Raw genomic sequence first — 21,929 nt, 5'->3', positions numbered from 1 at the left:
TACTATCTCGTCCACGGTCATACGGGCCCGGGTACCGTGGACGGGATAGTACGTCGGATGTCAGGAAGGGGTTAATAAGACAAAAACAAATGGTATTCAGAATTATCAAGTAAGAGAATACAAAAATAGCATTTCAGGAGTATAAAAATCTAAACAAGAAATGTAAAAAAGAAATCAAGCTAGCAAAGTTGTTTTCTACAGAGAAACAAATCTCCAGAGACATTAAATATATATCCCCAAAAATTGCAGGTAATAATATAATAACTCACAACCAGCATTGATTCATGAAAGATAGGTGGTGTCTAACCAACAGGTTGAGTTTCTATGAGGCGGTAAATGCAAATCTGGATGTTGGTAAAGCGGCTGATGTGATTTATTTGGACTATACAAAGGCATGTGACTTTACCACATAACAGCCTCATACTGAAGCTACAGAAGCAGAGACTGGGCGAAACTATATGCAGGTGGGTAAGGAATTGGCTAAATGACAGGAAACAGTCTTCATAAATGGTACGTTCTCTAAATGGGATATAGTCAGCAGTGGGGACCGCAGGGATCTGTGCTAGCACCAATTCTGTTTAACCTCTTTATTAATGACCTTGTGGATGGGATTAAAGTGTCAATCTTTGCTGATGACACCAAACTGTGTAGGGTATTAAAATCTGACCTTGACATTACAATATTACGAAAAGATCTGGATAAGATGTCGAAATGGGCTAACACTTGGCACATAAGGTTTATTATAGATAAATGTGGAGTGATGCACCTAGGTCAGAGTAATCCTATTGCTACAGTACATATACATTAAATTGGAGTATACTTGAGACAAAAGAACAAGAGAAGGACTTGGGTATTCTGGTTATAAGTAAGCTGAGCATCAGTACTCAATGTCAAGCAGCAGCCGCAAAAGCAAACAAGATTTTAGGGTGTCTAAAAAGAGAGATAAAATCCTGTAATTCCAACGTATTGTTAACGCTTTATAAATCACTGATGAAGCCACATCTAGAATATGGGACCCAGTTTTGGGCTCCACATTTTAAAAAGGATATTCAGAAGGTAATGTCAGTTCAAAGGCGGGCAACAAGATTATTAGAAAGGACGATAGGTAGGCCCTCTCATATGATCAGAGGTTGAAAAAGTTGTGCTTATTTAGATTAGAAATATGGTCAGTACAAAGGACTGGCACATGACTTAATTCTTCCAAAGGACATACTAAGGACCAGGGGGCACTCATCACAGATGGAAGAAAGGCAATTCCGACAGGTAAATAGGAAAGGATTCCTTACAGTTAGAGGAGTCAAACTGTGGAAAGCCCGACCACACAGTAGGTAGTAATGGCAGACACTATTATAGCTTTTAAAAAAGGGCTGGACGATTTCCTCAATACACACAACATTGGGGGTTATAGTTAAATGAGTGACAAAATGAACAATTGATGGAGAAAGGTTGTATCATGGGGTTACTGCGACAGTGTGGAGCCAGAAGACCGCAGTGTCTGATTGCTCTGACTCTGGCGCTGGGAAGTAGCACTTCTCCTTAATTTTAAGTGTGTTTATTCCTTCTGGCAGAACAGGAATTAATCGGCCATGTTGGAAATCCCTGTGTTCACAGATGAGCTCGGTTAGCCACTCCTTTCCCCTTTGTAATTTGGGCTCTGTTACAAATCCTTGTCACAGCTAGCATTTTCTGCATGGCTAAAGGAGGGCAAGAAGTTCATATGAGAAGGAGCATTGGAGGAGTTATCAGTCACTGTTGCTTGGTTTGTATGTGTGGTAATTCCCTATCCTTCTCTATTTTGGTTCATTCCCCTACCTCCCCGCCCCATTGCATTCTTCTGTTAAATGTGAGTGAATATTATGTATGCCTGGAGTTTTCTGTTAACACTTGTTTGTGTTGCCTTGTTTTTCATGTTGGTGTACTACGGTGCACAGTAGCATCTCACTTCCCTGGATGGGGGAAGAGAACAGATAGAGGGCTAACTCAGGACATAAGGCAAGGGTGGAGGCCCAGGCATCTTCACCTTCAGAAGAATCCCGATGTGTAGGGGAAGCTAGGGCGCTCCCTAGTGTTAGGGACAGGGAAGGAGCCCCTTGTACCAGGTCACCCGACAGCTGTGTCGTGACATTAGCTCTGACCGTAAATATTTTTTCTGATCCATTATGGATCCAATTGCTACTCTGACAAGGCAAGAGCGGCAGCTCAGTCTGGAGGTGGCAGATTTACACATGGTGGTTTTGCAGCACCCTGATACATCAAGTGTGGGACTCCCATCTCCCAAGCAAACCATAGTGGAGCCCAAGATCGCTTTACCTGACAGGTTCTCTGGGGGTGTGACAAGTTTGCTGTGTTCCGAGAGGCCTGTAAACTACTTCAGGTTACGTCTGGCTTCCTCAGGTACAGAGGAGCTACGTGTGGGGATAGTATTCTCTTACATAGGATGACCCCAATTGCGTCTCCTTAGCGGAGTCCAAACTGCGCCAACTTCTTCAAGGAGGCTGGCCGGCAGAGTAAAATTTCTCTGAGTTCCGGAGGTAGACCATGGACACCAAGTGGAAGTACCCCTCACGCTGTAGGCAGTTCTGTGAGGGTCTCACAGTAAGGGTGAAGAATGCCTTAGCTCTGCATGACTCCCTTGAGGCAGCCATGTCTCTGGCGATCCTGGTTGATCGCTGTCTTTGCCAGAGACATAGGGAGTCACCTCTCAGTGCGGGAGGTCCGGGGTCAAGGGAGGTCAGCAGGGAGCCTACTGAGGAACCCATGCAGGTGGGTGCGGCACCTCACTCTGGTGAACTACCTTTTGTCTGGCGTAAGGGGCGAGTTTCAATTGTGGTTAAAAATGCGATTTTGTGGACACGTGTCCCTCCCGATCACATAGTAAACAATTGCCAGGAAAACTAGGTGGCCCGGGTTGCGGGGAGGTTAGCAACCCGGGTGTCCTCATCACCTCCGTGGAGTGGACACCATTTTTCCTACCAGCTGTAATCCACCTGGGTGGGTTTAAGGTGGACGTGTCTGCATTTCTGGACAGTAGGGCGGGTTTTAATTTGATCAATGCTAGGTTCGTCCAGGTCCAAGGCCTCATCCAACATACTCTGTCCAGACCCATAATCGCCATCGATTCCACCCCCTTGAGACAGGGGCATTGACTCAATTAATCTGAGACTTACAGCTTCAGATGAGGGCCATGCACACTGAGGTGTAAGACTGTTAAGTGCTAGAGGGTCTGCCTTTGCCTGTGGTACTGGGACTTCCATTGCTTGCTCTGCACAATCCTGTAGTAGATAGACAGACTCAGGAAATAGTAAAATGGAGTGGCTTATGTCAAGGACACTGCTTGGGTACCTGGTTTGCCAGGGTGGACACTCAGTCTGTGCCTAGTTACCTGTCAGATTTTGGGGATGTATTTTCCGAGCAAGGTTGCCAAGAACTCCCTCATCATTGTCATTATTGCGCCATTAATCTCGTTCCTGGTGCCAAGATGCCCAAGAGCAGACTCTATAATATCTCTGGCCCAGAAAGACAGGCCATGAAGGACTACATCGGGAAATCCTGGCTAAAGGTCATATCAGACCATCCTTATCCCCCATTGCTGCGGGGTTCTTTTTTGTAAAGAAAAAAGATGGGGGATTATGGCCATGAACTCAATACAATCTGTTATGAATGAGTCACCGAAGGAGGAAAAAACAAAAATACAAGCTAAGTCCAGAAAACCGGAGAGGTTGGTAGCTATCGGATTGCAGACCCCTGATCCTATCCACAACAACTAACAGTAGCCGTGGGGGTTCCTACGATGCCCTAGACCCCTCAATCACAGCCGGAGAACTAAATAGGCCTAAAGAAAGAAAGGGGAAATCTAAACTGCCCCAGAGCAGACCCCAAAGCAATAGGCAGCCCCCAACATATAATGACGGTGAAGCAAGATGAAAACACTAACACAGATAGAAAGATAGGTTGAGCAAATGATGGGGCCCAAGCTAACTAAAAAGGACAGGACAGAAAAGCCGCTGTCTGCAATCCGTAAAAAACCCTACCAAAAAATGTCCCAACCGTCTGATAGGAAAAACAGGCCCTGAAGTCGCTAGGACTTCAAAAAGACTTTATCAGCACTCAGGTAAATTCTGAAGACAGAGCAAAGAGACAAACTGATCAGAGACAAAAATGGAACTCAGCACACCCCCGACCGGGGATGGCTGAACTCCAAAAAACAAGGAAAACAAAACAAAACTAATAAGTTCAATAGCAGAGCAAAAACTTATCTTTGGGAAGCAGGAATCAGACTGGTCTCCAAGAATCCAGCAGAGAAATCACCAGCGACTCAGAAGGGCGTCGTCTGCCGTATATCCAGTCAGAATTTCCTGTTACCCAGTCATCATCAACCAGATCAGGTGTTTGGTAATCAGCCTCACTACCCTCCTTCACCAGAAGAGGGAGTTCATCAGACATCGACGGTGAAGGGGAAAATGAACTCACAACAACAATCACTGTCCATGATGCTTATGCGCTCCCTCTCATTTCAGACCTCTTCTTTCAAATTGTAGGGGCAAAATGGTTCTCTAAGATGGACATCAGGGGGGCATATAATTTCATCCGCATTAAAGAAGGGGATGAGTGGAAAACAGCATTCAATACACTTGAGGGACACTATGAGAATCTGATGATGCCTTTTGAGTCGATGAACACACTCGCCGTCTTTCAACACTTTATAAATTACATCTTTAGTCATCTGGCAGGCAGATTCGTGGTTATCTATCTGGATAAAATATTAATTTATTCACCTGACCTTGAGTCACACCAGGTACATGTCAGGCAGGTCTTATGTACACTCTGAGACGATAAATTATATGTCAAACCCGAGAAGTGTATGTTCTCGGTTGAGGAGATCCCTTTCCTAGTATATGTGTTGTCTTCTAATGGTTTTTGAATGGATCTGGCGAAAGGCCAAGGTTTTAGACTGGGATTGTCCAGAGGATTTGAAGGCATTACAAAGGTTTTTAGGTTTCGCCAACTACTACTGTAAATTCATAAAGAACTTTTTGGTAGTAGCCAAACTGCTTACAGATATGACCAGGAAGGGGATGGACTTCTCTAAGTTGTCCAGTCCTGCCAGGGAGGCATTTGATACATTGAAGAGATATTCTTCTTCTGCCCCAATTCTTATACAGCCTGTCGTCTCTCAGCCTTTTATCGTTGAGGTTGATGCGTCTGAGGTTGGAGTGGAGGCTGTATTGTCGCAGGGTGCATCTCCAGATAAATGGCAATCATTTGCTTATTTTTCTAAAAAACTATCACCTGCTGAGAAAAAGTATGACATTGGTAACAGGGAACTCTTATCAATGAAATCATTGAAGGGAGCAGTTCACCTAGTTATGGCAATCACGGATCATAAGAATCTGGTATATTTGTAATTGGCGAAATGTCTAACACTTTGACAAGCAAGATGGGCATTGTTCTTTGCATGGTTTAACTTTTTTGTCACATATCGGCCGGGGAACAAGAACATTAAGGCAGATGCCTTATTCTTTTGCTTTCTTTGAGGAGGATTTAAGTGTGAACTGGTACCCATTCTTCAAAAAGGGGTGGTTATGGTGTCTATATGCTCCAATCAGGAAGGAGCGGTTGTTGACGCTCAGGTGGACGTCCCTGCTGCCTGTCCACTTGGTAAATAGTTTGTTCCTGTTAATCTACGTCTTAGATTCCTTAGCATTATATCACGATTCAGTGTTGGCCAGACATCCTTGTAATAAAGCCACCGCTGATCTGTTTACTCGGTGTTTTTGGTGGCTAGGTGCTCATCAGGATGTCTGGAAGTATGTAGCCGCCTGCAGTGTCTGTGTGCATTCTAAGACCTCTCATACTTGCCCGTCGGGGGCTCTCCAACCCTTGGAGATTTGGGGGATAATGTACGGGCCATTACACAGTTTGGAGGTAAATGCACAGGCATTTTATAGTTTGAGGGCTAGTGTGGGGACTATTGTGGAGGGCCCTTATACAGTGTGAGGGTTTCTGTGGGGGTCATTATACTGTAATGGAGACTTCATATTGTATATAGCAGAGCAGTGGGCCCACCATACTGTGTATAAAGGTGCTGTGGGCCCACCATACTGTAGATAAAGGAGCTGTGAGCCCACCGTACTGGGTATAGAGGAGCTGTACATTGGGGGACTCAGTGGACATTATTAAATGTTAATTGTGAACTTAAGAAGCATTATTGTTATAGGTGCACTAAAAGTATTGTGGCCATCAAAGGGGCAAAATGTGCATACTGTTTTATAGGGCATTTGTACAGTGCTTTAATATTTTTACCATCTATAGTGCACACAGGATGCATTATTACTATGCAATGGGGCACAGTGGTGGCATTACTATGTGGGACAGTAAGAAGAGTGCTGTTAGTGTGTCAAACAGCAGATGCAGTAATAAGGACACATATGGGAGGAGGACGACGAGTTTGTGAAAGTTGGGAATAGATGGGGACAGGGCTGGAAACATGAAAAGTCAGATGTGTCTTTGTTGCAACGACTCCAACAGAAGGAACGTCAGCTGTAAGCCACCATCCATAATTGTTTTGTGATCTGTAGGACAGGTATCTACGACTATATGTCATAATATGGCGGTAATATCACTGTGCCAGTATAGTTGTAATCAGGGTTACCGGTTAGGAGCACTCGGATGTTTCGCCCCCCCTAAACTGAACCCCTAGCTACACCTCAGCCAACCACACTCTATTTTGTTGCTTTCTAAATGGTAAGACTATAACAGTGAGATCCTTAAATCATTAAACTGCACATTAGGAGATTTTCGCTACTTGCAATGCGTATCCGTTCACTTCTTGCTTCCCCATAAGCTCTGCTGCTATGTGTAACCACTGAAAAGTAAATGTAATTAAAATACTATGTGACTTCAATTTGTCGTCTGGATTATTCACTGTTGACTGTCTGGATTATTCAGTAAGTAAAGCATGAGAAAATTAAACCAAAATAGTTTTGCAGATTTATTTTGCAAACACATCAAATAGATGTCATTAATCTCTTACCCGCCTCCGCCAGTGATATAACTGTAACCTCTTGCTCCTAATCCATAACCGTATCGTTCTCCCAAAAACACAGGCTCATTACAATCATAGCAACTTAGCAATTTCTGTAATCTTGGGAGGCTAAGCAAGAAGGAGAAGAAAGATTAAAAGTGACATAAAACAACCATCTCCACCGACTCCTCCACACATAGAAGCTCGGCCAAGTACTCCTGTGTTCTCTATAAGGGAACTGTTGTCAGACCTCTTATACTTTATAAAACAAAATGATTGGTTGTTTGGAATCCTACGTGATGGATGCTCCTCTTCTCCTGCTTCATCTGTCGGGGGAGAGTTGGAAATCCCCCATACACGAGACTATCAACTGACCCAGCTGATGTTGATTGCTTCATCCAACTTTAAAGGGGTTATCCAGGACTATTTTTGTACTATAACACCCTGAAGACCAACAGGCAGGTAGTTGATACCTCTCCTGCCAGTTGTACCCAGTGCCAGTCTCTGCCGGCACAGATCTCTCCTGATAGGCGATTCTGCAGTTTCCACTGATGCCACGTTGAAAGAGCAACCGCTTCTCTTTCACTCTGCTCTGTTGATGGGGTATGACTGTCGATGTCATGCCTAACTAGCAAGCCTAGTTAGCCTAGCAAGCGGTCTGTGAATCTGCAGGACGTTGGCAGTCACGCCCCGTTAACAGAGCAGCTCAGTTGACATGCAGCAGCCGAATCACTGGCAAGAACGGTTAATGACCCATGTTTGTCGGCACCAGGAAATAGAAACTATCTGTCTCTTAGTTTGTAGGACCATAGTAAAAAAAAAAAAAAATAAAAACAGATAAGCCCTTAAATCTAATGTGAATGTGGGCTTTACTGAAACTATTTCCCCAGAAACAATGTTAGGAGTTAAGTGCAAAGATGCAGAGATTCTAATCCAAATACACCACAAAAAGCCCGGGGTCAGCCTTGGATTTCTGCTGTGGATTCTCTGAAAAACGCAGTGTCTCATTTTAAAAAAAAATATATTAGTGTGAAGTCAATTTTTCCCCACATTGGATTAAAATGGATTAAAATGGGTGTGCTTTCATAACCCTTGAAACAGCATCACTGGCCTAATCATGGGCTTACCATTTTCTGGTATCTAATGTTTTCTATAAATCAGTATGGGTCTGAGTTGCAATGCCAAACATATCCAATAGACAAGACAGCCACTGTTTCTGTAATGAACAAACCCATTTTTCAATTCCAACCTCTTTATAGAGAATCTGTCACCACATTTAAACTATTAAAATGGGCATACAGAAAGGTGAAAAAAGTCCTACCTGTGTGTCTCATATCAGATACCTTGTTGATGCGAAATCATCTTTTATCACTTCATAAAAATGACCTTCCAGACTATTGGGAGGATGGTGTTTTAAGAAAACTCTGCCTCCAGCCTGATTATATCTGACACATCTGCAGGTTCCTCTCAGCTTCAGCTTCCATCTCACAGGCAGACAGGTTAAAGTATTGTTGCAGCAAGCTCAGAGAGCTGCACAAAATGTGCTGGCAAGAAAACAAATTTCATTTCTACTGTGCTGTGTTGGTTACTTGTCTCACACTGGTATCTCCCCCTTCATGTTAAAACAAGCTCTGTAGGCAGAGCTCTCTTCCCAGCACCATTCTCTCCAGAAACTGGATAATATCTATTACATAAAGTGATAAAAGATGATTTATCAACAAAAAAAGACATATGATATGAGACATACAGGGATGACTCTGCTCAGAAGTCTAACATGTATGCTCATATTAATAGTTTATATACCGTATATACTCGAGCATAAGCAGAGGCACCTAATTTTGCCACGAAAAACTGGGAAAACTTATTGACTTGAGTACAAGCCGTGTATGCATTGTCCCCTCATCCCTATCCTGGTACGCATGGCTCCCCGTCTCATCCTTGTATGCATGGATCCCGTTCCCTGTCCTTGTATGCATGGCTCCCCTGTCCTGTTGTTGTATGCATGGCTCCCTGTCCCGTACTTGTATGCATAGCTCCTTATCCCCTGTCCTTGTATGCATGGCTCCTTATTTCCTATCCTTGTATGCATGGTTCCTATTTTAAAAAAAACAAACACATTATACTTACTTTCCCTGCGCGCGCTCGCTGCATCTTGTTCCGTGCCAGTGGCTCTTCCTGCCGAGCGATCACGTGGTCCAGCTCATTAACATAACGAATATTCACTCCACGCCTATGGGAGTGGAGAGGGATGAATATTCATTACTTTAATGAGTGTAGCCACGTAATTACTCGGCCGGAAGAGCTGCTAGCGCCAGAAAGAACGAGATGCAGTGAGGGCACGCAGTGAAGGTAAGTAGGCATTTTCAGCACAAAAAAATGTGCTGAAAAATTTGGCTTATACACGAGTATATGTGGTAGGTGAAATGTGATGACAGATTCCCCTTTATGTCATATTCTGAAACAGAGCAACTAGCTGACACCAAAAGAAATGAGCAAATAAAGTCACATTGTGGTCCAACAGTCAGGTCAGTATTCTATGGCCACTGGAAGGAAACTATGCAAACCACCTCCTACTGTCTGAAATCCCTGGTGTCTCTTGATATCTAGACAACAAATAAAGTAGCACTCTGTAGCACTATAGTATTCAAACATGAAATATATGAAATCTGAGTTGCATGACTGCTCTAGAAAATATGAAAAATAGAGAATACTAAGAGCATAATTTGACCAATTAATGTGTACCCGGCAGCCACGATCAGGCGATTTTCGTTGTGAATCATCTGTTAGACTGAAGTCTACATTTATATGGGAAGAAAAAAAGCAGCGATGTTTACCTGCCCAGGCCTCCAAACAAATGCAGGATGCAGCGGACCCATGTAGTTGGGTGTCACTAATAGTCTGTTAACCTGGATGATGTGCATCACCTGTGTGTGAACAGCACCCCATACAAGCATCTATTGTGCATTAATATACCAAGCAATCACCCCCTCCATGAATTGGTAGGCCGTGAGTGGTTGTCTCATCGGTATTTCTGCACCTGTGTTGCCGTCATCTTAATTACATGGGTCTGCCATCTTAACTACATGGGTCCGTGCATTTGTTTGGAGGCCTGGGCAGGTAAACATCGCTGCCTTTTTACTGCTGTTTTTGAAGGATTTTTAAGTCTTTTTTTGTGGATATGTTGTTTATTTATATGGGAAGGTAGGATCCCTGCTGTAATTAAAAACGCCTGAGGCTGAGGGGTGGAGTGCTCAGTAAGAGAGCCTATGTATACTCATATCAAAAGACTGACCATCACTTCCAAATAGAAATCAGGTGTGAACAGGTGCTTACTAAGGATAGCCATCTCCATGCATAACCAACAAATAAAGTAGCACTTTAGGCAGGTCCCAGCAATGAAAATCGCCTTATAGTGGCTGTTGGGTACACATGAATTGGCCAATTTATGTGCTAAGCATTCTCTATTTTTCATATTTTCTAGAGGAGTAAAGCAATTCAAATTTCATGTTTGCATGCTATAGCGCTACAGAGTGCTACTTTGTTAGTTATGTATGGAGATGGCTACTCTTAGTAAGCACTTGTTCACACCAGATTTCTATTTGGAAGTGACGGTCAGTCTTTTGATATGAGTATACATAGGCTCTCTTACTGAGCACTCCACCCCTCAGCCATATAAATGTAGGCTTCAGTCTAAGAGACGAATCACATTAGGCAGGTTCCCAGCAACGAGAATTACCTTATCGTGGTTGCCGGATACACATGATTTGGCCAATTTATGCTCTAAGTATTCTCTATTTTCATATTTTCTAGGGCAGTAATGCAATTCAAATTTCATATATTTCATGTTTTCATGCTATAGCGCTACAGAGTGTTACTTTATTTGTTGGTTATGTATGGAGATGGCTACTCTTAGTAAGCGCCTCTTTTGATTAGATGACATCGTGCCAGGCTGACCAATTAAAAGAGGTGCAGGAGATGCCGGCAGCTAGGAGGAGGTTCACAGCACTCAATTAGCTAAGGAATACTGATGTAGTAACTGAACCAAGGTACTGAAAATCAATTCGCTCATCTCTAGTCACCATTTATCAAGTTCTTGGCAGTTAGGTATCTAATAATCAGATTATTGTCACACAGAGGTTTCTAACATGGAACTAAAGCAGACCTCTTTCAAAATTCACATCTAAAAATCGGCTTCAAATACTGTCATGTGGATCCGCTTCAATTCCACAATAAAATAAAATACTCTGTGTGAACATACGCTTAGATACAAATGTATGAAAACACAAACAGCTCTCCAACACACCATACAGAAGGTCTATGGATTCTTTAGGACATAGAGAGACCAAAATTATTAATGAGATGAATTGAAGAAATCTAATATATAAAGCTCAAAGTGTGTATGTATGTGTGTGTCTGTGTGTGTGTATGTCCGCGATAGGCATCCGCACCGTCGCAGCTACAGCCACAAAATTTGGCACAGTCACACGTCTGGACCTCGAGAGCATCCTAAGCTATGTTGTAAGGTGAAATTTTAACCCCGCGCATTCCAATTCACCAAACAATTATGGCCCTATCTACATATTGGGGGAAAAAGTGTGTGTGCGTCAAGCCCCGCCCCTCATTGTGATGTCACAATGCCCCTATTTGCATACTGGGGAAGCAGTGTGTGCGTATCAAGCCCCGCCCCTCATTATGATGTCACAATGGTTGCCATGGCAACGCTGATGTCATCATAGGTCGCAAGCCCTGCCGACGCTCATTATGATGTCATAATGGTTGACTATGGGATGGAGGATGTGTGATGAGTATATGGGCACCGGACTATGGGATGGAGGATATGTATGATGGGTATATGGGAACGGGACTATGGGATGGAGGATGTGTGATGGGTATATGGGCACTGGACTATGGGATGGAGGATATGTATGACGGGTATATGGGCACGGGACTATGGGATGGCGGATAAGTATATGGGCACGGGACTATGGGATGGAGGATGTTTGATGGGTATATGGGCACTGGACTATGGGATGGAGGATATGTTTGACGGGTATATGGGCACGGGACTATGGGATGAAGGATATGTATATGGGCACGGGACTATGGGATGGAGGATATGTATAATGGGTATATGGGAACTGGACTATGGGATGGTGAATATGTATGACGGGTATATGGGCACTGGACTATGGGATGGAGGATATGTATATGGGCACGGGACTATGGGATGGAGGATATGAATATGGGCACGGGACTATGGGATGGAGGATATGTATGATGGATATATGGGCACGGGACTATGGGAGGGTGGATATGTATGACGGGTATATGGGCATGGGACTATGGGATGGAGGATGTGTGATGGGTATATGGGCACTGGACTATGGGATGGAGGATATGTATGACGGGTTTATGGGCACGGGACTATGGGATGGCGGATATGTATGATGGGTATATAGGCATGGGACTATGGGATGAAGGATGTGTGATGGGTATATGGGCACTCGACTATGGGATGGCGAATATGTATGATGGGTATATGGGCATGGGACTATGGGATGGAGAATATGTATGATGGGTATATGGGCATGGGACTATGGGATGGAGGATATGTATGATGGGTATATGGGCACGGGACTATGGGATGGAGGATAATTATAATTTGTTATAACTAACCACAGTTAGTTACTATGCCCAGGCAGCGCCGGGCTCTTCAGCTAATATATATACTAGCTGAAGAGCCTGGCGTTGCCTGGGCATAGTAACCAACTGTGGTTAGTTATAACAAATTATAATGATTATATTGCACATAAAAACATTTCACATCATATATTCAACACTACAGATTTGCAACACAAATTAGCTAAACGATTACCCAAGTATTGATAGTATTTTATTTTCAACTCATTCAAGAGCCTTTTGATAAACAACATTTTTGGTTTTTCCTTTCGGTGCAAAGATGAACAGATTTTTTGCAGTTCCAACTCTTGAACAGACCACGTAAAGTTGACCATGAGAAAAGCATGTAGACTGCAAATCGGTCCCTACTACTTTCAAGGACTGTCCCTGAGCATTGTTAATGGACATTGCAAACAGCAGTTGAACTGGAAACTGGAGGAGTTTAAAATCAAAAAACAAATCAGATGGAATGAGTGGAATTCTTGGAATGAAAATGTCCTCTCCTTTGGCACATCCTGTTTCTGAGCTGTGTATCTATCCCTATCCTGTGTGATAATGTCTGCTGAGCTGTGTACCTAATCCTATCGTGTGTTACTGACTGCTCAACCATGTATCTAACCCTATCTTGTGTGTTATTGACTGCTCAGCCGTGTATCTAATCCTATTCTGTATGATACTGACTGCTGAGCAGTGTATCTAATCCTATCCTGTGTGATACCGTCTGCTGAGCCGTGTATCTAACCCTATCCTGTGTGATTCTGACTGCTGAGCCATGTGTCTAATCCTCTACTGTGTGATACTGACTGCTGAGCTGTATATCTAATCCTATCTTGTGTGATACTGACTGCTGAGCCATGTATCTAATGCTATCCTGTGTGATACTGACTGCTGAGCAGTGTATCTAATCCTATCCTGTGTGATACTGTCTGCTGAGCCGTGTATCTAACCCTATCCTGTGTGATACTGACTGCTGAGCCGTGTATCTAATCCTATCCTGTGTGATACTGACTGCTGAGCAGTGTATCTAATCCTATCCTGTGTGATACCGTCTGCTGAGCCGTGTATCTAACCCTATCCTGTGTGATTCTGACTGCTGAGCCATGTGTCTAATCCTCTACTGTGTGATACTGACTGCTGAGCTGTATATCTAATCCTATCTTGTGTGATACTGACTGCTGAGCCATGTATCTAATGCTATCCTGTGTGATACTGACTGCTGAGCAGTGTATCTAATCCTATCCTGTGTGATACCGTCTGCTGAGCCGTGTATCTAACCCTATCCTGTGTGATACTGACTGCTGAGCCGTGTATCTAATCCTATCCTGTGTGATACTGACTGCTGAGCAGTGTATCTAATCCTATCCTGTGTGATACCGTCTGCTGAGCCGTGTATCTAACCCTATCCTGTGTGATTCTGACTGCTGAGCCATGTGTCTAATCCTCTACTGTGTGATACTGACTGCTGAGCTGTGTATCTAATCCTATCCTGTGTGATACTGAATGCTGAGCCATGCATCTAATGCTATCCTGTGTGATACTGACTGCTGAGCAGTGTATCTAACCCTATCCTGTGTGATACTGACTGCTGAGCCGTGTATCTAATCCTATCCTGTGTGATACTGACTGCTGAGCCGTGTATCTAATACTATTCTGTGTGATACTGTGCGCTGAGCTGTGCATCTAATCCTATCCTGTGTGATACTGTCTGCTGAGCCGTGTATCTATTCCTATCCTGTGTGATACTGACTGCTGAGCTGTGTATGTAATCCTATCCTGTGTGATACTGACTGCTGAGCAGTGTATCTAACCCTATCCTGTGTGATACTGACTGCTGAGCCATGTATCTAATCCTATCCTGTGTGATACTGACTGCTGAGCTGTGTATCTAATACTATTCTGTGTGATACTGTGCGCTGAGCTGTGCATCTAATCCTATCCTGTGTGATACTGTCTGCTGAGCCGTGTATCTATTCCTATCCTGTGTGATACTGACTGCTGAGCTGTGTATGTAATCGTATCCTGTGTGATACTGACTGCTGAGCCATGTGTCTAATCCTCTCCTGTGTGATACTGACTGCTGAGCTGTGTGTCTAATCCTATCCTGTGTGATACTGACTGCTGAGCCGTGTATCTAATCCTATCCTGTATGATACTGGGCTCCCCCTGCAGTCTGTCAGAGGGTGGTCTGTGTTGGCACGGTAATAAATTGTTATTTCCAGCTTTACAGTATGATAACACCATAGAAATAAGAATAATAGGCCAAATTGTATGGTGAATTGGAACAAGCGGGGTTAAAATTTCGCCTCACAACATAGCCTATGATGCTCTCGGGGTCCAGCCGTGTGACTGTGCAAAATTTTGTGGCTGTAGCTGCGACGGTGCAGATGCCAATCCTGGACATACACACATACACTTTTTCCCCATTATGTACCTAGGGGCAAAATTGTTTGGTGAATTGGAATGCGTGGGGTTAAAAATTCACCTCACAACATAGCCTATGATGATCTGGGGTCCAGACGTGTGACAGTGCAAAATTTTGTGGCTGTAGCTGCGACGGTGCAGATATCAATCCCAGACATACACACATACATAAATACACACACACACACACACACATTCAGCTTTATATATTAGATAATTATATATATAGTTAAGAGCAGATGAACTTAAAAGTTCTAAATGCCGAAAAGGAAGGAAGAGAAAGGGGAGGGAGGAAGACCGAGACAGGAAGGGGGAGAGAGAGAGATGGAGATGAAGAGGGAGAAGGACAACACTTCTAAACTCTGAAAAGAATCATAGAATGGTAGAGTTGGAAGGGACCTCCTGGGCCATCTGGTCCAACCCCCTGCTCAAAGCAGGATTCGCTAAATCATCCCAGACAGATGTCTGTCCAGCCTCTGTTTGAAGACTTCCATTGAAGGAGAACTCACCACTTCTCGTGGCAGCCTGTTCCACTCATTGATCACTCGGTCAAAAAGTTTTTTTCTAATATCTAATCTGTGTCTCCTCCCATTCAGTTTCATCCCATTGCTTCTAGTCTTTCCTTGTGCAAATGAGAATAAAGATGATCCTTCTACAATGTGACAGCCCTTGAGATATTTGTAGACAGCTATTAAGTCTCCTCTCAGTCTTCTCTTTTGCAAGCTAAACATTCCCAAATCATGCAACCTTTCCTCATAAGACAGGGTTTGCAGACCGGTCACCATTCTGGTCGCTCTTTTCTGAACTTGCTCCAGTTTGTTGATGTCTTTTTTTAAAATGTGGTGCCCAAAACTGGACATAGTATTCCAGATGAGGTCTGACCAAAGAGGAGCAGAGGGCAATAATGACTTCACGTGATCTAGACTGTATGCTTCTGTTAATACATCCTAGAATTGCATTTGTCTTTTTTGCTGCTGCATCACACTGTTGACTCATATTCAGTATGTGATCTATTAGTATACCCAAGTCTTTTTCACATGTGCTGTTGCTTAGTCCTATTCCTCCCATTCTGTACATGCTTTTTTCATTTTTATTGCCCAGATGTAGTACTTTGCATTTTTCCCTGTTAAAAACCATTCTGTTAGTTGCTGCCCACTGCTCCAGTTTATTTATATCTTTTTGAATCCTCTCTCTATCTTCTCTAGTATTAGCTATCCCTTCTAGCTTTGTGTCATCAGCAAATTTAATCAGTTTACCCTCAATTCCTTCATCTAAATCGTTGATAAAGATGTTGAACAATACAGGGCCCAGGAGAGAGCCCTGTGGTACCCCACTTGAGACATTCTTCCAACTGGATGTGCAGCCATTTACGACCACTCTTTGGGTCCGATCACTAAGCCAGTTATGAATCCATCTAACAGTTGCCTTGTTCATTCCATACTTAGCCATTTTTTCAATGAGGATTGTGTGAGATACTTTGTCAAATGCTTTGCAAAAGTCAAGATATACTATATCTACAGCATTTCCCTGATCCACCCAATCAGTGATTCCATCATAGAAGGAAATTAAGTTAGTCTGACATGACTTATTAGTTACAAACCCATGCTGACTCTGTTTAATCACTTCATTCTTATCCAGGTACTGACATACATGTTGTTTAATAATTTGTTCAAAGATCTTTCCTGGTATTGAAGTCAGACTCACCGGCCTATAGTTGCCTGGGTCCACCTTCTTCCACTTTTTGAAGATAGGAACAACATTTGCTCTTCTCCAGTCCTCTGGGACTTCTCCTGTTCTCCAAGAATTTTCAAAGATTATGGAGAGGGGTTCAAAAATTTCTTCTGCTATCTCCTTCAGTACTCTGGGGTGTAATTCATCTGGACCTGGAGACTTGAATTCATTTAGGTTAGCTAAGTGTTTCCCCACTATCTTTCTGTTTATAGATATCCTGGAATCTTCTATTCCCTTAATAGGAAAGTGAAGAACAGTTGATGTTACATTTCCTTTCTGAAAGAAAACAGATGCAAAATAGGAATTTAAAAGTTCGGCCTTCTCAACATCCTGTCGTATCATTTTCATCCTGTAAAAATCCTATAGCATCTTTGACTTTTCTTTTACTTTTGACATATCCCCAAAATCCTTTATTATTGCTTTTAAAGTCTCTTGCAAGCCTCAATTCATTGTCAGCTTTAGTTAATCTGATTTGTGCCCTGCAGGTTCTGCAGACAGCATTATATTCTTCTTTAGATATGCCTCCCTCTTTCCATTTTAGAAACATTTCTTTCTTCCTTTTTAGCATGTGCTTAAGTTCTGTGTTCATCCATCCTGGTTTCCTTAAATGCTTCCTATTTTTCCCTCTTTTCGGAATTGTTAACAATTGTGCTTTGAGAATTTCATTTTTCAAGATTTCCCATCCTTCCTGTACAGTTTTGTCTTTATGGATATCCAGCCATTGGATCCCTCCAATTCTCTTTCTGAATCCCTTAAAATCTGCCTTTCTGAAATGTAACCTTGACGTCTGAGTCTTCACAGGTCTTCCTCCTCTAGTTATCCAAAATTCTAAAATAGCATGGTCGCTACCTCCTAAAAAAGGAAGGGAGAGGGAGCGAGAGGGGGAGAGAGAGAGATGGAGAGGGAGAAGGACAACAGTTCTAAACGGCAGAAAAGAAGGAAGAAAGAGAGGGAGAGACATGGAGGAGAGAGTGTGGGAAAAGGGGAGAGAGAGTGAGAATGGGAGAGAGAGGGGGAGGGGGAAAGAGAGAGAGAGAGAGAGAGAGAGAGATGAAGGACAGCAGTTCTAAATTCTGAAAAGGAAGGAAGAGAGAGAGGAAGAGGGGAACTGAGAGGGGGAGAGGGGCAGAGAGCGAGAAGGGGAGAGAGAGATGGAAAGGGAGAAAGACAGCAGTTCTAAACGCCGAAAAGGAAGGAAGAGAGAGCGAGAGTTCCTGGTTACATAATTCTTATAACACTAGTTAAAGGGAACCTGTCACCAGTTTTGTGAAATAGCAGCTAAAAATATCACCTTATTCTGTGTCTGCACTGCATTCCCCAAATCCTTATATAACCCCCTGACTCCACTTGCATACTCCCGAAAACCTTTTTTTTTTTATTTCTCCCGCGCTGTATGGTAATCTTCTCAGTCCGGTCTGGTGGGCGTGGACAAGGTGATTTTTCAGCTGCTATGTCACAAAACTGGTGACAGGTTCCCTTTAACATGCCTCTAGACAAGAGAAAGTAGTATTTTTGCCATGTTCACAACTTATCATAATATCCAATTTATATTAATTAGGCTATCAAAATGCATAAAATAGAGATATGAAATAAATCACAGGATCTATAGAGTTATAATAATTATCAGACTGTTCTAATGATAAGCCCTAAAGGACATTTTCTTCCTAGGATATCTCTTCTCATTCAGCTACAGAAACAATGCTTGAAATTGCATTAATATACTGAATGTCCAATTAGTTGCTGAACCTAATTGAGATCATGGAAATAAAAAACAAAGACACTTATTACATTGGTACTTGTGTTTCAAGTTGTAGATCACAGATGGCACGGCGTTTGCATGAAGTGATGTCATCGAATGTCACGTGACGTTTACCAAAGATATTGTTATCTCTTCATTGCTAAACTGGTGTCTGCTCTGACTGCAGTCTTTTAAAGGGAATCTGTCACTAGTTTTTTTTACTCCCATCTGAGAGCAGAATGATTTGACCCCAGAGATTCCAGCGATGTGTCACTCACAGGGCTGTTTGCTGTCAGTCTGATGTAATCAGGGCCGGACTGGGACTAAAATTCTGCCCTGGCATGTGAAGGTGCACAGGCCCACTTGTCACATGGTGACTGTATAACATGTCGTCACAGCTGTGTCCAGTATTACAGCTCAGTCCTATTTATTGCGCTCGATTTGAACCCAGGACCCTAGCGCTGCATCCTGCCGATACCCCAACACTGATCCACTGCCCTGTTCCTCTTACTGCCCCACATATTAATGACTCCTTTGTGCCCTATAGATGGTAAAATTGCCCCCTAGAAAATATTAATGCCCTGTGCAAATGCACTAGAAAACAGTATGTGCATTTTCCCCAAAGAAAGTACTAATGCCCTATGTACACTTATAATGGCCATTGTTTTCTGAGTGCCCCTATAACAAATATGCTTCTTAAGTGCCAACTTAACATCTTTTAATGTCCCCAATGTACAACTCCTCTATATACGTTATGATGGGGAAACTGCTCGCTCCCCTATATACACTATAATACACCCACAGTTCCTCTATACACAATATGATGTCCCCACAACTGCCCTATACACAGTATGGTGGTTCCAAAGCTCCAATATACACAGTATGGTGGTTCCAAAGCTCCAATATACACAGTATGGTGGTCCGTCCGCTCCCCAATCACAGTACGGTGGTTCCACAGCTCCACTATACATACAGTCATATGTTAAAGTTTGGGCACCCCTATTAATGTTAACCTTTTTTCTTTATAACAATTTTGGTTTTTGCAACAGCTATTTCAGTTTCATATATCTAATAACTGATGGACTCAGTTATATTTCTGGATTCAAATGAGGATTATTGTACTAACAGAAAATGTGCAATCTGCATTTAAACAAAATTTGACCGGTGCAAAAGTATGGGCACCCTTATCATTTTCTTGATTTGAACACTCCTAACTACTTTTTACTGACTTCCTGAAGCACTAAATTGGTTTTGTAACCTCATTGAGCTTTGAACTTCATAGCCGGTGTATCAAATCATGAGAAAAGGTATTTAAGGTGGCCACTTGCAAGTAGTTCTCCTATTTGATTCTCCTATGAAGAGTGGCATCATGGGCTCCTCAAAACAACTCTCAAATGATCTGAAAACAAAGATTATTCAACATAGCTTTTCAGGGGAAGGATACAAAAAGTTGTCTCAGAGATTTAACCTGTCAGTTTCCACTGTGAGGAACATAGTAAGGAAATGGAAGAACACAGGTACAGTTCTTGTTAAGCCCAGAAGTGGCAGGCCAAGAAAAATATCAGAAAGGCAGAGAAGAAGAATGGTGAGAACAGTCAAGGACAATCCACAGACCACCTCCAAAGACCTGCAGCATCATCTTGCTGCAGATGGTGTCACTGTGCATCGGTCAACAATACAGCGCACTTTGCACAAGGAGAAGCTGTATGGGAGAGTGATGCGAAAGAAGCCGTTTCTGCAAGCACGCCACAAACAGAGTCGCCTGAGGTATGCAAAAGCACATTTGGACAAGCCAGTTACATTTTGGAAGAAGGTCCTGATGGACTGATGAAACAAAGATTGAGTTGTTTGGTCATACAAAAAGGCGTTATGCATGGAGGCTAAAAAACACAGCATTCCAAGAAAAACACTGGCTACCCACAGTAAAATTTGGTGGAGGTTCCATTATGCTTTGGGGCTGTGTGGCCAATGCCGGCACCGGGAATCTTGTTAAAGTTGAGGGTCGCATGGATTCAACTCAGTATCAGCAGATTCTTGACAATAATGTGCAAGAATCAGTGACGAAGTTGAAGTTACGCAGGGGATGGATATTTCAGCAAGACAATGATCCAAAACACCGCTCCAAATCTACTCAGGCATTCATGCAGAGGAGCAATTACAATGTTCTGGAATGGCCATCCCAGTCCCCAGACCTGAATATCATTGAACATCTGTGGGATGATTTGAAGCGGGCTGTCCATGCTTGGCGACCATCAAACTTAACTGAACTGGAATTGTTTTGTAAACAGGAATGGTCACAAATACCTTCATCCAGGAACTCATTAATAGCTACAGGAAGCGACTAGAGGCTGTTATTGTTGCAAAAGGAGGATCTACGAAATATTAATGTCACTTTTATGTTGAGGTGCCCATACTTTTGCACCGGTCAAATTTTGTTTAAATGCAGATTGCACATTTTCTGTTAGTACAATAAACCTCATTTGAATCCAGAAATATAACTGAGTCCATCAGTTATTAGATATATGAAACTGAAATAGCTGTTGCAAAAACCAAAACTGTTATAAAGAAAAAAGGTTAACATTAATAGGGGTGCCCAAACTTTAACATATGACTGTAATATGATGAGCCCACAGCTCCACTATACACAGTATGGTGGTTACACAAGTCCACTATACACAGTACGGTGGTTCCACAGCTCCACTATACACAGTACGGTGGTCCCAGAGCTCCACTATACACAATATGATGAGCCCACAGCTCCACTATAGACAGTATGGTGGTTCCACAGGTCCACTATACACAGTATGGTGGTCCCAGACCTCCACTATACACAATATGATGAGCCCACAGCTCCACTACTGTATATACAGTATGGTGGTTCCACAGGTCCACTAAACACAGTATGGTGGCCCTACAGCTCCCCAATCATAGTACGGTGGTTCCACAGCTCCACTATACACAGTAGGGTGGTTCCACAGCTTCACTATACATAGTATGGTGGTTCGACAGCTCCCCAATCACAGTATGGTGGGCCTACAGCTCCTCAATACACAGTATGGTGGGCCTACAGCTCCTCAATACACAGTATGGTGGGCCTACAGCTCCCCAACACACAGTATTTTGGTCCGACAGCTCTGCTATACAGAGCGTGAAGGGCCCACAGCTTCCCTACACATAGCATGATATCCCGACTGCTCCTCCAAAATACTGAATAATGAATCCCACACTAGCCCTCAGACTGTATAATGGCCCCCGCACTAGTCCCCAAACTGTATAATGGTCCCCGAATTAGTCGCCAAACTGAATAATGGCCCTCACTAACTCCCAAACTGTACA

General features: G+C 43.0%; 1 protein-coding gene across 2 annotated transcripts in view; it reads right to left on the bottom strand.

Annotated features, from left to right (window-relative positions):
- B3GLCT (beta 3-glucosyltransferase) overlaps nucleotides 1–21,929 on the bottom strand; it is a 591,167-nt gene that overhangs the window by 27,996 nt on the left and 541,242 nt on the right. The window contains exon 13 of one of the 2 annotated variants that reach the window (XM_073583175.1): nucleotides 7,034–7,153. The exons of the other annotated variant lie outside the window; for it this stretch is intronic. Coding sequence (XP_073439276.1) covers nucleotides 7,034–7,153 — 120 coding nt within the window. The remainder of the gene's footprint in view (nucleotides 1–7,033; nucleotides 7,154–21,929) is intronic. 2 annotated transcript variants of the gene reach the window in all.

The sequence above is a fragment of the Dendrobates tinctorius genome, unplaced genomic scaffold, assembly GCF_039654945.1.
Source record: "Dendrobates tinctorius isolate UK_male_01 unplaced genomic scaffold, ASM3965494v1 ptg000075l, whole genome shotgun sequence".
Lineage (NCBI taxonomy): Eukaryota > Metazoa > Chordata > Amphibia > Anura > Dendrobatidae > Dendrobates > Dendrobates tinctorius.
Note: the sequence above shows the minus strand (reverse complement) of the source record. Positions and strands in the feature narration are given on the sequence as shown.